Source organism: Hyperolius riggenbachi, chromosome 4, assembly GCF_040937935.1.
Source record: "Hyperolius riggenbachi isolate aHypRig1 chromosome 4, aHypRig1.pri, whole genome shotgun sequence".
In the NCBI taxonomy this organism is placed as follows: Eukaryota; Metazoa; Chordata; class Amphibia; order Anura; family Hyperoliidae; genus Hyperolius; species Hyperolius riggenbachi.
The window spans coordinates 255484278-255499282 of record NC_090649.1 but is presented as its reverse complement, the minus strand read 5'-3'; the positions used below and the strand labels follow the sequence as shown (position 1 = coordinate 255499282).

Here is a 15005-nt window from a genome sequence, read left to right as displayed (position 1 = left end):
TTAGGCTCTGTCTCAACTGCTCTATGTGTGCATATTTTGCAGTTATAAATGGATATCATTTGCTATATCTAGAGCTGGAGTCAATGCATAAACAAACATGGGTAGTCCTGTTCATTGTCAATAAGAGTCTGGCTAATTATGCAAATCTCTTTGTACTTTGTCTGCTCCATCATGCATGTTGCTAATAACTAATCAATCGGACACGTCCGATTTTATGCTTCTGTGAACCATGTGCTATTTAGAGTAGCTCCACAGTTCTACTCCAAACATATTGCCACCAAAACAGCAGCATTCTGAAAGTCTTCTACATTCATGAGAAAGAGCAGAGTAGGATAACCAGTTTTGTCCTGCTTGCATCTTCTGCCTCAGACAAATTTCCAAACAAATCCAAAATGGGACTGTGGCTATTGTTACTATGAGAATTATGAAAAGCTTAGCAAAAAGGTTTCACAATGCAAAAAATATTGACTATTCAAAATAATTAGAACACACAGTCAGAAATGCATCAAAAAACGTTTAAATATATTTGACATTCCTTCTAATGTATGCAACAGGTTTATACAAAATAAACACATTTGTCTTTACAGCTTAATAAAAAAAAAAAAAAAATCAAACTCTTATATACATACAAAAAAGTTTACAAGAACATTAACATATATACATGAATTTACAACAAAGAATCTTGAAGTTATTTGCATTCATATTATAGTATGGATATGGATTCAACTAAACACATTTAAAGGATGATTGCAGCAGAAAGACTTGAACATGTTGACATAAGAAAAAACAGTCATAGAAACGCAGTTTCTAGCTCCAATCTTACTCTATTTTAAAAATAAAAATGCATCATTTATCACAGTATACTTAACACAGCCAACATGAAATATTTATTAAGTCATGTCGAACTTGGTCCTTTAAGTCCACCACTCATTCCAGAAAAATTCTAGTAAATTATTACTTTATATATAGAAGCAAAAGGCACCAAGATGGACTAAGCTCGGATTAAAAAAATAAAATGTTTTCATCTGTAGAGTATCAAAATGATGAAAAATATTTTAAGTACATTGGTTTCTACCTTAAGTATTTATAGACTCACCCATTTTTTTTTCTGCAGTCGAGATCTTTAAAAGACAACTGAAGTAAAAGGGATATGGGTGCTGCCATATTAATTTTCTTTTAAGCAATGTAAATTGGGTGGCTTATCCAGCTGAATCAGAGCCTCTATGGCAGGGGTCACACTTGTCTATCTGAGTTTTCCAACAGTTCTTGCATTGATGCCAATTGTTTTTCTGCATATGAAAAATGCATTCAAGTGTGAACTAGCCCACTGATTAACATTGGTTCTCAGTTTGTCTATGCAGAAAACGCACAGAAAAACAGGCAAGTATGACCCCTGCCTAATACTTTTAGCCATAGACCCTGAACATGCTTGCAGATTAGAGGTTTGACTTAAAGGGGTTCTGTGGTATTCTAAAACTCAAACAAGCTGACACTTACCTGGGGCTTCTATCAGCCCCCTGCAGCGGTAATGTTCCTCGCCGCCGGTCCTGGCGTAATCACGTAAGTGATTACACTGCGGCTGCACGGCCGTGGCCCCGTGCTTCTGAGTGCGTCATCGGAGCATACTGCACAGGCGCAGTACAAGAAAACTTCATACTGTGCCTGTGCAGTAAGCATTATTCGTCTGGGTAGATTATTAAACTGGGATCGGCGGCAGGAAACAGGTGATCAGAGGAGGACGGCGTGGAACATTACCGCTGCAGGGGGCTGATAGAAGCTCCAGGTAAATGTCAGCTTGTTTAATTTTTTGACTACCACAGAACCCCTTCAAAGAAAACCTATGAGGTTTGCAACGCAGTATTTTGGATATATACCTTGGGAGGGGGAAGCATCTTTAGGATCCAGGGCTTCCCCCTCGAAAAGTATCCAATATACTGCATTGCAAACCTCACAGGTTTGCTTTAAAGGACACCCGAGGTGAAAATAAACGAATCAAATAAACAATTGTATCTTCCTTCTCCTAAAAATGACTTCAGATATTCCACAGTTTTATTTTATATTTAAAGTGAACCTCGTCGCCGGCGGGTCCAGGAGCATCAGAGCGGGGCTGCGAGGGCACCGATCGGCTGCAGGGGGCTGAGGGAAGCCCCAGGTGAGTTAAACTCATTTTTTCCCGTTGACTTAAGTATCCCTTTAAAATATACTTTAAGGTTTTATTGTTTTTGCTCAATGACACATTCATTGAAGTATGCCAGAGCTAAAATCTATTAACTATTCACCCTTTTTATCTCTTTCCTGCTCTCAGAAGCCATTTTCTGCTAGAGAAGTGTTTTATAGTTGTAATTTCTCATTAGTGAGGGTCACACTGTAGTCAGACCCAGTCCTGAGGATGGGAGGGGGGAAGTCTCTGCATTCCCTGTCGAGGAGAGTACCCTGTATGGGAACTCTTCCCCCCCCCCCCCTTCAAGTACACTTTAACTTTGACTGGATTTGCTGCATTCTTGTTTCAAGTGTGTGATTCAGACACTGCTGATGCATGGAAGATCAGCAGGACACCAGGGGACTGGTGTTGTTTAAAAGGAAATAAATATGGCAGCCTCCATATCCCTCTCATGTCAGTTGTCCCTTAAGAGCTAGACAATTTTGTCATTTCCTTTTTTTCCCTAGGAAATCATAATGTGGTCATACACCAACAGATTTGATCACCATCATTGAATATGCCAATGCATTGATCAATATTTCTAATTGATTTCAGACAATTTACTTATGAAAAGGGTGATTGAGCACGAGAGGGTCAATGAGCTAATTCAGGAATGCATGAACATTTTTATGCAAGCTGAAGCTTGGAACTGGGCCAGTTAAAATAGGCAGGACATTAATTTGGCTGGCTCAACCACAAGATGCATACAGTTTGCATGTAAGCCAGAATGATTTGCTTCTCATTCACCATTTCTATTGAGCAGAGTGCTAAATTTGAGCGTGTGTGTGGGGAGGAGCATCATGGCTCTGTAGTGTATGAGGAGTTACAAACTTGGCAGGAGTAGCAATTATGTTACTTCTTTCAGAGTTCAGCTGTAATTTGACCAAGATAGAAAGAGGCTAGGTAGTACATTGTTCTACACCACCCAGTCGATCACGTTATATTGGGCAGTTACTGACCTCTATATAGGTGGTTTTAGTTTAGATTGGCACATGCCAGGCTGTCTGGTATTGGCCAAATCAAATACGCTGTATAGAAGGAAATTACTGAATAAAAGTAATGTATCTGATTTATACTTTCTAAAAGTCTGGCTCTTCTAAAGATAGTTTCAAAAGTTTTAGCCTAAAATGATCTTCCCTGCCATCTGTCAGGCTAAATTCACAGAATGAGTTTGAGAGGTAGGTAAAAAGACCAACTGCTTGATTGGCAGGTGAAGGACAAATGAGTAGGCTCCATGTGAAGAAACTGCTTACCATTAAGACCTCTTTTCCACAGGCATCTGAATGGCTTGTTTGCCTGGCAATTCAACCTACCAGCCCTTCAGCTGCAATTACATACACCTGAAAGGCAGTGTCTGGTAGTCTCGTGGCATCGGCCGGCAACTGCTAAGCTCAAATGCAACTCCATGGGAGAGCCATCTGTCCACCTCCATGCCGACTGTTGGCAAGAGTTTGGTCGGTCAGTGGGTGCAGTTGACAGATGGTGAATTGCCTGCATTCAGCTGCCCATGGAAAAGAGGCCTTACACCGCTACTGGTGGTATAATGCCTGCTAAATTATCATTTTAATTCACTCACTGATACAAAGTCTTTGCAAAAGCTGTTCATATTAATCTTTGAGAACAAATCACAAGGAAGGGAAATCTATATTTAACATTAAGTGCAATAATTGATATAGGTTGGGAAATAACACATTGTGAAGTTCTCCTTTAAGTTTTGTGGGGGGTTCTTACATCATATCAACAAAGACATAACCAAGACCTCCACAGTGTTCCCACAGAAGGCAGATCCAGACTTGCTTACACACCCTTATTATAAACCCTAATTCATGCACCTTTTTATAACTGTATTACAGAGAATTTATGAAAAAACATGTGCAATGCATTAAAAAGCATATTATTACAATAAAACAAATCTTGGCTGCAAGCGGTCAACAGAACCCTTATGTGCAAAGCTGCAGCCACCTCTAATTTCTCCCTCCCAGAGGACAACCATCCTCAGTGGTTGTAAGTCTGACATCACAGAGAGGGGAACGACTGCATTCAGTGCTGCAGTCTACTCCAGTGACTGACAACTAGGGATTATTAATCCCTAGTGGAGGATGGCAGAAGTAGGGATCACAGGATGTTGAGATTTGAAAATTATTAACACACCCAATGGCTTGAAGCCTGAAATTCTTTTAATTTTTTACTCAAAGAATAAATATTTTTGCATTATATTTTTAAATGCATTTTGTTTATAGCATCATCTCTATCAAACCTTTCAAAGTTCTGAAAATATTAATGATTGCATATTGGCATTGAACTGTAAGTACTTCAACTGTGGGCACCGCTATGAAATCTCCAGAATTATGCGCAGAGGGAGAGAAATTTGAGAATCAATATGGGAATATATTGTTATCTTGCTCAGAGAGAGCAGTATTCCGGCTTCTTCCTACACCCAAAATAAATGCAATAGGAACATATATACAGGATGGAAGAGGAGTTAGCAGTGTTTAATGAGGCTGGAAAGGTGAGCGAAGGTCCTTAGAAAACACTGAGTGCCGGTTCGCAGATTTCTGGCGATCACGTTCGGGTCTGCGAACGCGATTCAGCAGCAAAATATCACATTTTGCGCTTGTGATTCCAATCAATAGAACAAGAATCACAGCGCAATCACCCCAAAGACGCTGCATGCAGCGCGTTTGCGATTGATTGAAACCGTAAACACCGCAGTGTGAATGTATCCATAGGGATACATTATCAGCGATTTCCTGATCACCTGAAAAAAAAAAAGCGCCCAGTGTGAACCAGCCCTTAAGCATGCATTTGTTTTCAGTGCCACAAGTTAAACTGTGAACAGCGTTTGTAAACATAAGTAACTTAAAGTGATAATAAATGTATGAATCTATATAAATGTGACTGCTGAACAATTCCAACATAGAACTTTCCTAGAGTCCTACATTTTTATTTGGCTTTAATGGTTCAAAAACCTAGGTTTGAAATTTAAAGCAGACTTTACAACAGTCATTACTCTGTGTCTGAGCTGAAAATAAAACAGTAGCCATTTCAGTGTGTGATGTTCTTTCATCATTACCCTGCTATCATAGGTGCACAGGGACATAAAAGGTTTTTGGCTGCTGAATTCAACTGCAGCACTGGTTAATTAACTCATACAATGAAAAAAATAAATGAAAAGAGAGCACATTCTAAGAAAGACTCCTAATTTATGTATACATATTTATCTCATTTATGCCACCTGGCAGTTCAGGGTCCCTTTGAACACTATGAGACAAAAGTGATTTGCTTGCAGGCGTAATGAGTTTACCTAAAGCAAACCTGAAGTCAAAGTAAACCCGATGAGTTTTTCTTAGCCATAGAGGAATACAGGAGTTTTATGACCTGTAGTTGCTTTTTAGTGAAATATCTGCTGTTTGGACTGCAGTCTGACAGTGAAGAAACTGACATTTGATTCTTAACCACTATGATAAAGGACACATGCCAATTCCAACTGGGATTGGGACTGTACATACACACATTTGTCTCATTTTACATACCACATTAAGGTCCATTAAAAGGTACATTGTCAGGGTGGTTAAAGGGAAATTCTCCTTCTGCTATAAACACATGAACCAGGACTTGTGCTGCGTATGTTCTTTTGTAATTTAGTGCAATGAAATATTCAAAATGTCATTTTAATTCGAAGCCAGCCAAAAATTTCCAAAACAGTAAGGTCAAGAGGCACTTAACTGCAACCTTAGAAATAGGACTCTGTTGTACAGTCTAAAAATAGTCATTTTGCTACATGCGTAATTATCTCACAGAGCAGGAGCCCCTGTTATACATTTTGAACATTATATTATAATACATATTATTACTATGAGGTGGGATGGAGTGGGGGCAAGAGCATGCAATTACATGTAAAAGTGCTTTGAAAAGTTAAGAATTATAGGGCAGTGGTAGTGCCACATCTCCTTCGCTAGAAGCAGATCTGCTACTCAATTTAAATTGAGCACTCACTGTGAAGGCTCTGACAGCATAGCACACTGACCAGGGGGGCAAATGGTACGGTGCTGGGTCCAAAATGCATTTTTTAAAGATATTTCAAGTGAACATGTAAAGAAACAAAATTACTTCCCAGTACCTCTATGGAGGAGAGCCTCTGGTCCTCCTCGAGCCCACCAGATCCAGTGCTGGGCCCAAGGGTTTGTCGGATATATTCATTACTGCACTCCCTTGAATGAGCACAGCCGCACTGGGCATGCATGAGTATAGTCTGCAATTGCGTAGTAAGAACATGGTCAGTACGGCTGCACTCGCACATGAATGGGGGTTCTGCCATAAAGAGGGTCCTGAGCCAGTAGCAGTGGGGTTAAGGATGATATGGGAAGCACCAGGACAATCCAGAGGCTTCCCTCAACTGAGAAGTATCTTTTACCTTTGTTTCCTCCTTTCAGGTTTGCTTTAAAATTTCTAGCAATTGTCCATTCTTAAACCACATAAGCCTACCCTCCCTTGACTGGCATTACTAGGACTACGAAAAAGAAAAAATAATTAGAGCTTAGATCTGCTTGGAAAGTACTGCTGGCACATCAGATTGCTAATGAATGCAGGCGAGCAAGCACACTATTCTGACGCTTAGCCCTTCTGCCAGAAGCCACTAAATCGAGCTCCACCCCTCTCCTTCACCTCCCCAAATAAACAGTACACAGTGCTTGGCTATATCTAAGTGACTGGTCTGTATGGTGCTTGCCCTAAGATCGAACACGATCCTTGGGTACATTGAGAATATAGAAATGTGTACAGTCTTTATCTACTGGTGTGTTGCCCTTTCCGTTACAATGCAGGGAAGTGAGCTTGCTCATTGAATTGAATGGGCAAGGAGTTCCTCTATGCAGAAATATAGCAAAATGTTACAGACATAGGGGTAGTGTATGGACTTAACGGTGTCAAACAGAATGACCCATAAAGTCTTACCAGACGATGAATAGAGCAGAATGCAATACAGAACATGCATTACACTCTACTCATCGTGCAGTATTAAAGGGGAACTGAAGTAAGAGGTATACGGAGGCTGCCATATTTATTTCCCATTAATCAATACCAGTTGCCTGGCAGTCCTGCTGATCTATTTCTCTGCAGTAGTATCTGAATAACACCAGAAACAAGCATGCAGCTAGTCTTGTCAGATCTGACGTTAATGTCAGAAACGCCTGATCTGCTGCATACTTGTTCAGGGGCTATGGCTAATAGTATTAGAGGCAGAGGATCAGTAGGAGGGCCTGGCAACTGGCATTGCTTAGATGGAAATAAATATGGCAGCCTCCATATACCTCTCTTTAGTTCCCCTTTAAGGCATGTTATTCTGTTTAGTGCATGCACCCCACAGTGTGAATGCACACATATACAGATGAAATTACAACTCAGTCCACACAAAGACCAATCAGTCGTCTCTCATCTCACATCTATGGGTACCTTCAGTGTCAAGCCTTTCTGAGTGCTAAATGGATAAATACACATTGAACGCAAAACTCCCCACTGCGATTATTGACAGCATCTTGTAGGAAAATACATTTTTCATCTTTACATTTACACATTTTACATAATATATATCATTATAACACTATTGTCTATGTGTCATTTCATTGCAGAAGACTATGTAAGACTTTGTAGCAATTTGTTTGGTTAGCTGACATGCTCTATGCACAGGAAGAGCTTGACACAACAAATCTGAAATGGTACAATTTTTTATATATAAACAGAAATAAACCCAGATATAATCTCAGTTTAACTGAAACCGACCATATAAGTTAAGGCTATTTTTACAAACTTACATTTTTACAATAAAGCCTGGTACACACATCCAATCTTGATTAACCAATTATACCACTTTCATGCAGTATGGGTTCCAACAGACCTTAAATACTTGGAGTATGAGAGCTTGCCTAAATCATCTATTCCATGGAGGTGGTAACACTAGCCAATCGAGCCAACAGAAGAAATTATCAAAGGTAGAAATGAGACATGCACAAAAGAGATGAGCCCAGTATTTAGGATGGCCCATGAGATGCAAATATTTCTGAATTCATGTAAAATTATTCAAATTTGATGCAGTTTTAAAATAGATTTGCCCTTTTATCCAGAAATAAATCGAACTTTATAATTTCCACTGAGAGCATCCCTGTTTGTTTTATCTGCACTTTGAGTGCACAAAGGTGGCGGAGTGGAATAACTTTAAAGGAAGAATTAACCTGCGCTGTGAAGAACTACTTTACTACTGAATGCGTGGATATAAGGATTTATCCTAACACAGCTGCAACCATTTTCTTCAGATAAGCGAGGCGCCACAGTATTTACTTTACAAAAATCTAACTGTGTAAGAACCATAAATGTTGACAGTGCAGTGTAAATTTCACCTTGCATGCCTATTATGAGTTACTTGGAAATAGGGATGGTCAATGGAATAATTTAAAGTTGATGCAGGATTATACAAGTTTTGTATGCAAATGTATGCAGCTTTAAAATGAACCAAATTATGCCATGGTGGAATTCAACTGGGCCATTTTCAAACTGCATAAATCCTGCACCAAATTAGAAATGATTTGCACTTCACTGACCATCCCCATTGGTTAGTACCTCCTACTTATCTTCACACCCCCATGCTCCTTGGGAAAGCTCTTCTAAAACAGGGCTGAAAACACGTCCATTTTGTTAAAGAATTTAGTTATACTGGTAGAAAAGATTGTTTACCATCATGACACATGTATGACCAGATTCAAAATCATGCAACACAACAGCATCCTTACACCTGTAACATTAAAAAAGAAATCACATCAGCTGCTGCTACTCTTGCTCTTCTTGAACAACTTCATTAACTGTCGGAACCTTTCTTCCACCTGCAATAACATTTGGACATGGTAATTATTTATGAAAGAAAAAATATATATTTTTATCCAACAAAGATATAACTTATACAGGCCATGTGTCTAGTGCAGTGTTCCCCAACCCTGTCCTCAGGGCCCGCCAACAGTGCATGTTTTGTGGAAATCCACACAGGTAGTTAATCAGCTTTGGTGAGACACTAATTACCTCACCCGTGCATGTCTGTGGTTTTCTGCAAAACATGCACTGTTGGTGGACCTTAAGGACAGGGTTATTATTATTATTAATTTAAAAAGCGCCAACATATTCCGTGGCGCTGTACAAAGTAAGAAACAAACATGGGGTACATAATAATACAGACAATGGTGCACACCAATATACAAGATACATAATTAGTGACAAAATACAAAGAATGATACAAAATACAAATTATCATATTGGTAATGACAGTGATAAAATTAACATGATGAATAAAATGTATAATGGTTACCAAGACACAAAAGGGGGAGAGAGCCCTGCCCTTGCGAGCTTACAATCTAAAGGGAATGGGGGGAGGGGGAGAGAACAGCAGGAGGGGTAGTATGCAGCAAATATATAGAGGCTTTGTGTTTTAGGATACCTAGACAAATAGACAAATAACATTTATATCGCGCTTTTCTCCTGGCGGACTCAAAGCGCCAGAGCAGCAGCCACTAGGGCGCGCTCTATAGGCAGTAGCAGTGTTATGGAGACTTGCCAAAGGTCTCCTACTGAATAAGTGCTGGCTTACTGAACAGGCAGAGCCGAGATTGGAACCCATTCGATCTCCTGTGTCAGAGGCAGAGCCCTTAACCATTACACCATCCAGCCACACCACATTACCTAGTAGGAGTGCAATTTGGTCTTAGTACAAAGGAAAGTGGCCTAAGGTAGCGCATATGCTTGTCGGAACAAGTGTGTTTTTAAAGAGCGTTTAAAGGTGACAAAGGTTGGCGAGTGATGGATGTGTTGTGGGAGGGCATTCCAGAGGAGGGGTGCAGCGCGTGCAAAGTCTTGTAAACGTGAATGTGAGGAGTTGATTCTAGAGGAGGACAACAGAAGATCATGTGCCGATCTGAGATTGCGATTGGGTTTGTATCTGGAGATTAGTGAGGATATGTACTGGGGAGAGAGATTGTGGAGAGCTTTGTAGGTTAGGGTTAGGGTTAGGAGTTTGAACTGAATCCTCTGGCTAATTTGCAGCCAGTGAAGAGCTTGACAAAGAGGGTCGGCAGAGGAAGATCGAGAAGAAAGATGAATGAGACGAGCAGCTGAGTTCAGTACCGACTGGAGCGGGGCCAGTTTGTTAGACGGTAGTCCACAAAGTAGTACGTTGCAGTAGTCCAGACGAGAAATTATGAGAGCATGTATTAACATTTTAGTTGTGTCTTAACCTGCCTGGCGTTCTATTAAGATCGCCAGGCAGGCTGCGGGAGGGTTTTTTTTTAATAAAAAAAAAACTATTTCATGCAGCCAACTGAAAGTTGGCTGCATGAAAGCCCACTAGAGGGCGCTCCGGAGGCGATCTTCCGATCGCCTCCGGCGCCCAGAATAAACAAGGAAGGCCGCAATGAGCGGCCTTCCTTGTTTTGCTTATATCGTCGCCATAGCGACGAGCGGAGTGACGTCATCGACGTCAGCCGACGTCGTGACGTCAGCCGCCTCCGATCCAGCCCTTAGCGCTGGCCGGAACTTTTTGTTCCGGCTGCGCAGGGCTCAGGCGGCTAGGGGGGCCCTCTTTCGCCGCTGCTCGCGGCGAATCGCCGCAGAGCGGCGGCGATCAGGCAGCACACGCGGCTGGCAAAGTGCCGGCTGCGTGTGCTGCTTTTTATTTCACCCAAATCGGCCCAGCAGGGCCTGAGCGGCAGCCTCCGGCGGTACTGGACGAGCTGAGCTCGTCCAGACCGCCCAGCAGGTTAAGTGAGAAAGGGACGGATGTGAGATATGTTTTTGAGTGGAAGATGGCAGGAGCTGGTTATGGAGTGAACATGTGGAATAAAAGAGAGAGATGAGTCGAATATCACCCCCAAGCACCGAGCTTTGGGAACTGAAGTTATGGGAGTGTTATTAACATTTATTGTAACTTCAGGCAGGGAGGTGGACAGAGACGGTGGAAAAATTATTAGTTCTGTTTTACTCATATTAAGTTTTAGGAAGCGAGAGGACATGAAGGAGGATATAGCAGACAAGCAGTCAGGAACACGTTTAAGGAGGGAGTTAAGGTCTGGGGCAGAGAGGTACAGTTGGGTATCGTCTGCATAGAGGTGGTATTGAAACCCTAATGAGTTGAATAAATCACCAAGACCATGCATGTAGATGGAAAAGAGGAGGGGACCAAGGACAGAGCCTTGGGGAACCCAGACAGACAAAGCATGAGGAGAAGAGATCTGATCTGAGTAGGAGACTGTGAAGGACCTTCCAGAGAGGTAGGAAGATAACCATGTGAGAACAAGGCCCTTTATTCCGACATTTGAAAGTATTTGTAGGAGTAAGGTGTGGTCGACAGTATCAAATGCTGATGACAGGTCAAGAAGGATGAGTATGGAAAATTGACCTTTGGATTTGGCTGTAAGAAGGTCATTGGCCGGAGAATAACAACACTGCAGTGTGGGCACTGATGGACTTCTAGAGACTGGAAGAAGCCCCAGGTGGTGATGACCTCTTTAGTCCTGCCAGGTGTTCTCTGTCCATAGAACTCTCAGTAAACGGGGGGCGGAGCTTGGACTCGAAGCTGAGCAGACGCATGGCGGAGTAGCTCCGGCATCTTCGGCCCTAATCACCCTTCCTCCTCCTTGCTAACCCCCGCGATCCAGCACTGCCTACCCCTAGAAAGCCGTATTACACTCCGGAGATGGGTCCCAAGCGGCAACAAGCGGAAAGCGACCCCGGGATCCCCGAGATGTTTACCCGCAAACTGAAGCAGGCAGGGAACCAAGATGGCGCTCAGGCCTCCGAAGCTGAGACACACGCACTAGACACCGCCGCTGCTGCCGCTAACACAGCTACGAAAGCGGACTTAAAGGTACTGTACCAAAACATAGAAAAACTTGTGAAGGCTTCCAACACAGCAGCGGTTAAGGAAATACGTTCAGAAATCTCATGCCTAGGGGAACGTATTCACGATTTAGAGGGGGAGCTGGAGGAGGTTAAGGCCTACTGCACACAAGCAGACCAGGACTTTGCTGACATACGCTCAGACATACAATCCCTGAAAGATGCCCGTGAGGATCAGGAAAACAGGGATAGGAGGAGCAATATCCGCATCAGGGGCATACCTGAAACCATTCTGGAACTTGATCCCTATCTCGAAGCACTTTTCACCTCTCTGCTCTCTAACCTACCGACAACGGATCTCCGTATGGACAGAGCACATAGGGCCCTTAGGTCCAAACCCAAAGACGGAGAACCGCCTCGAGATGTGATCATACGATTCCACTATTACTCCACCAGAGAAGCTGTTCTTTCTGCAGCACGTTCTGACCCGGATTTTCTCCATGGGGACGACACCCTTTCATTTTTTCCTGACCTGTCTCCTATAACCTTAGCGAGGAGCAAGGAACTGAAACCATTAACCGCAGTATTGATACGTCACAAGATAAAGTATAGATGGGGGTTTCCATTTAAGATGATAATTACGCACAATAGTAAGCAAATAACAGTCTTTGGCCCGCACATGATAAAGGATACTATGCGTAAGCTGGGCCTTGCAGAGTCGATCTTACCACCGTCACAAAATACTCAAGAGAGGCTAACCCCCCCACGCGCCTCTTGGTCCACAGTCGGCCCTAGGAAATCGAACGATCAGAAAACAGAACGTTAACGCTGAAGATGCTATGGAAGAAGGAACATCTTGACTTACCTACAATTGTTTTCGTAACTACACTACAGTTTTATGTTACTAATATCGATAGCACTAACCTCCTTCCCTGGAAGTATTAGACCTCAACAATAGCAAAGTAGAAAAGTCCAGGTCAGCACACCTCTTCAAATTACAAATTTTTCAATTTTTTGCTTCATAAGCACGTGAAATTGACAATTGTTTCGGGGCCACGGCGGGTCCCCTTCATCAGACAGTGCACTGTTTGCACTGTCTGATGAAGGGGACCCGCCGTGGCCCCGAAACAATTGTCAATTTCACGTGCTTATGAAGCAATAAATTGAAAAATTTGTAATTTGAAGAGGTGTGCTGACCTGGACTTTTCTACTTTGCTGTTGAATTATTGATGCTGGGGCTCAGCATCTACAGACCACAGCACCCGCAGTTTGGGCAAGGTGTGCCACCTCCACACCAGAACTATAAGACCTCAACAATAGGGATTAAACTACCCATGTTCACTTTTCTCTAATTGGACAAAAGTCCTCAGTAGCAGCAAAGCGATGGGACTCAGTCTCTGTTTGCTTGGACGAGCATGATGATGACCAAAGGGCCTAGGCATGTCCTGCTTTGCCGTGGGCTGCGAACTCAGTCACAGGCACACCGACCCCCACATGGGAGCTGCGCTACGTGTACCGCAGCTACTGACTATAATAATCAGGGTGTTTGTTGAAAACACCCTTGCCTTAGCCATCGGCCAAGGCACAAAATGTTCTATTAACGTTTTTGTTTTAGTTTATATTGTTCTCTTTAGTATAAAATGTTGTTTTAGCTCAATGCACCTTGTTATCTCAGATATGCAAAAGTCACGTAATTATGCTAGATATCCCAGACAACACACTGTCTTATGGGCTCAAATGGTACCTGATAAGCAACAAGCCACTACACGGACCCACTTCTCTTGTCGGATCATACGCCTGATATACCCATCTAAACAAGTATGGCCTCTGCCAGACCCTCGAGTCCTGTGACAAATTATCATCGACATAAAGATAATCCCTATATATCCCTAAAGATTATCACACATAATGTGAAGGGACTGAACTCCCCCAATAAGAGGAGGATGGCGAGTAACTTTTATAAATCCCTGAATGCAGACATCCTGCTGCTTCAAGAGACGCACTTTAACCACCTGAGCGGTCTGGACGAGCTCAGCTCGTCCAACACCGCCGGAGGCTGCCGCTCAGGCCCTGCTGGGCCGATTTACATCAAATAAAAAGCAGCACACGCAGCCGGCACTTTGCCAGCCGCGTGTGCTGCCTGATCGCCGCCGCTCTGCGGCGATCCGCCGCGAGCAGCGGCGAAAGAGGGTCCCCCCAGCCGCCTGAGCCCAGCGTAGCCGGAACAAAAAGTTCCGGCCGGCGCTAAGGGCTGGATCGGAGGCGGCTGACGTCAGGACGTCGATGACGTCACTCCGCTCGTCGCTATGGCGACGATATAAGCAAAACAAGGAAGGCCGCTCATTGCGGCCTTCCTTGTTTATTCTGGGCGCCGGAGGCGATCGGAAGATCGCCTCCGGAGCGCCCTCTAGTGGGCTTTCATGCAGCCAACTTTCAGTTGGCTGCATGAAATAGTTTTTTTTTTATTTAAAAAAAACCCTCCCGCAGCCACCCTGGCGATTTAATCAGAACACCAGGGTGGTTAAGAGGGGCTCTGAACCAAAATTTTGGCACAAACACTATCCCCATGTGTATTATGCGTCTGCCCCTGGCAAGAGATGTGGAGTGGCTATCATGATTAGAAAAAACCCCACTGTGGAAGTCCAAAAGGTTGTGAGGGATCCCTCGGGCCGCTTTATAATACTTATAATAAGCTTACATAAGTGTATATATACCGTAGTATCAGTATATGCCCCCTCGGAGGGACTACAGACATTCCTTACCCAGCTATCTACAAAGATAGCTCTCCATAGGACTGGCAAGTTACTGATAGCGGGGGATTTTAATGCGAATTTGGATACCCCTGTGCCTAACTCTACCTCCCGCAGACCACCAAACAAAGCTCTTTTATCCTTTCTTGGCAAGGTTAATGCATGGGACGCCTGGCGGGCGGCTC

At 43.0% G+C, this 15005-nt stretch overlaps 1 protein-coding gene across 3 annotated transcripts in view; it reads right to left on the bottom strand.

Annotated features, from left to right (window-relative positions):
- Positions 1–1812: 1812 nt before the first annotated feature.
- The window catches only part of CASP8AP2 (caspase 8 associated protein 2), an 85499-nt gene continuing 72306 nt past the window's right edge, over positions 1813–15005 (bottom strand). For all 3 annotated transcript variants that reach the window (XM_068231148.1, XM_068231149.1, XM_068231150.1), the window contains exon 10: positions 1813–9072. In XM_068231148.1, the coding sequence (XP_068087249.1) occupies positions 9010–9072 (63 nt within the window). In that variant the 3' untranslated portion in view covers positions 1813–9009. The remainder of the gene's footprint in view (positions 9073–15005) is intronic.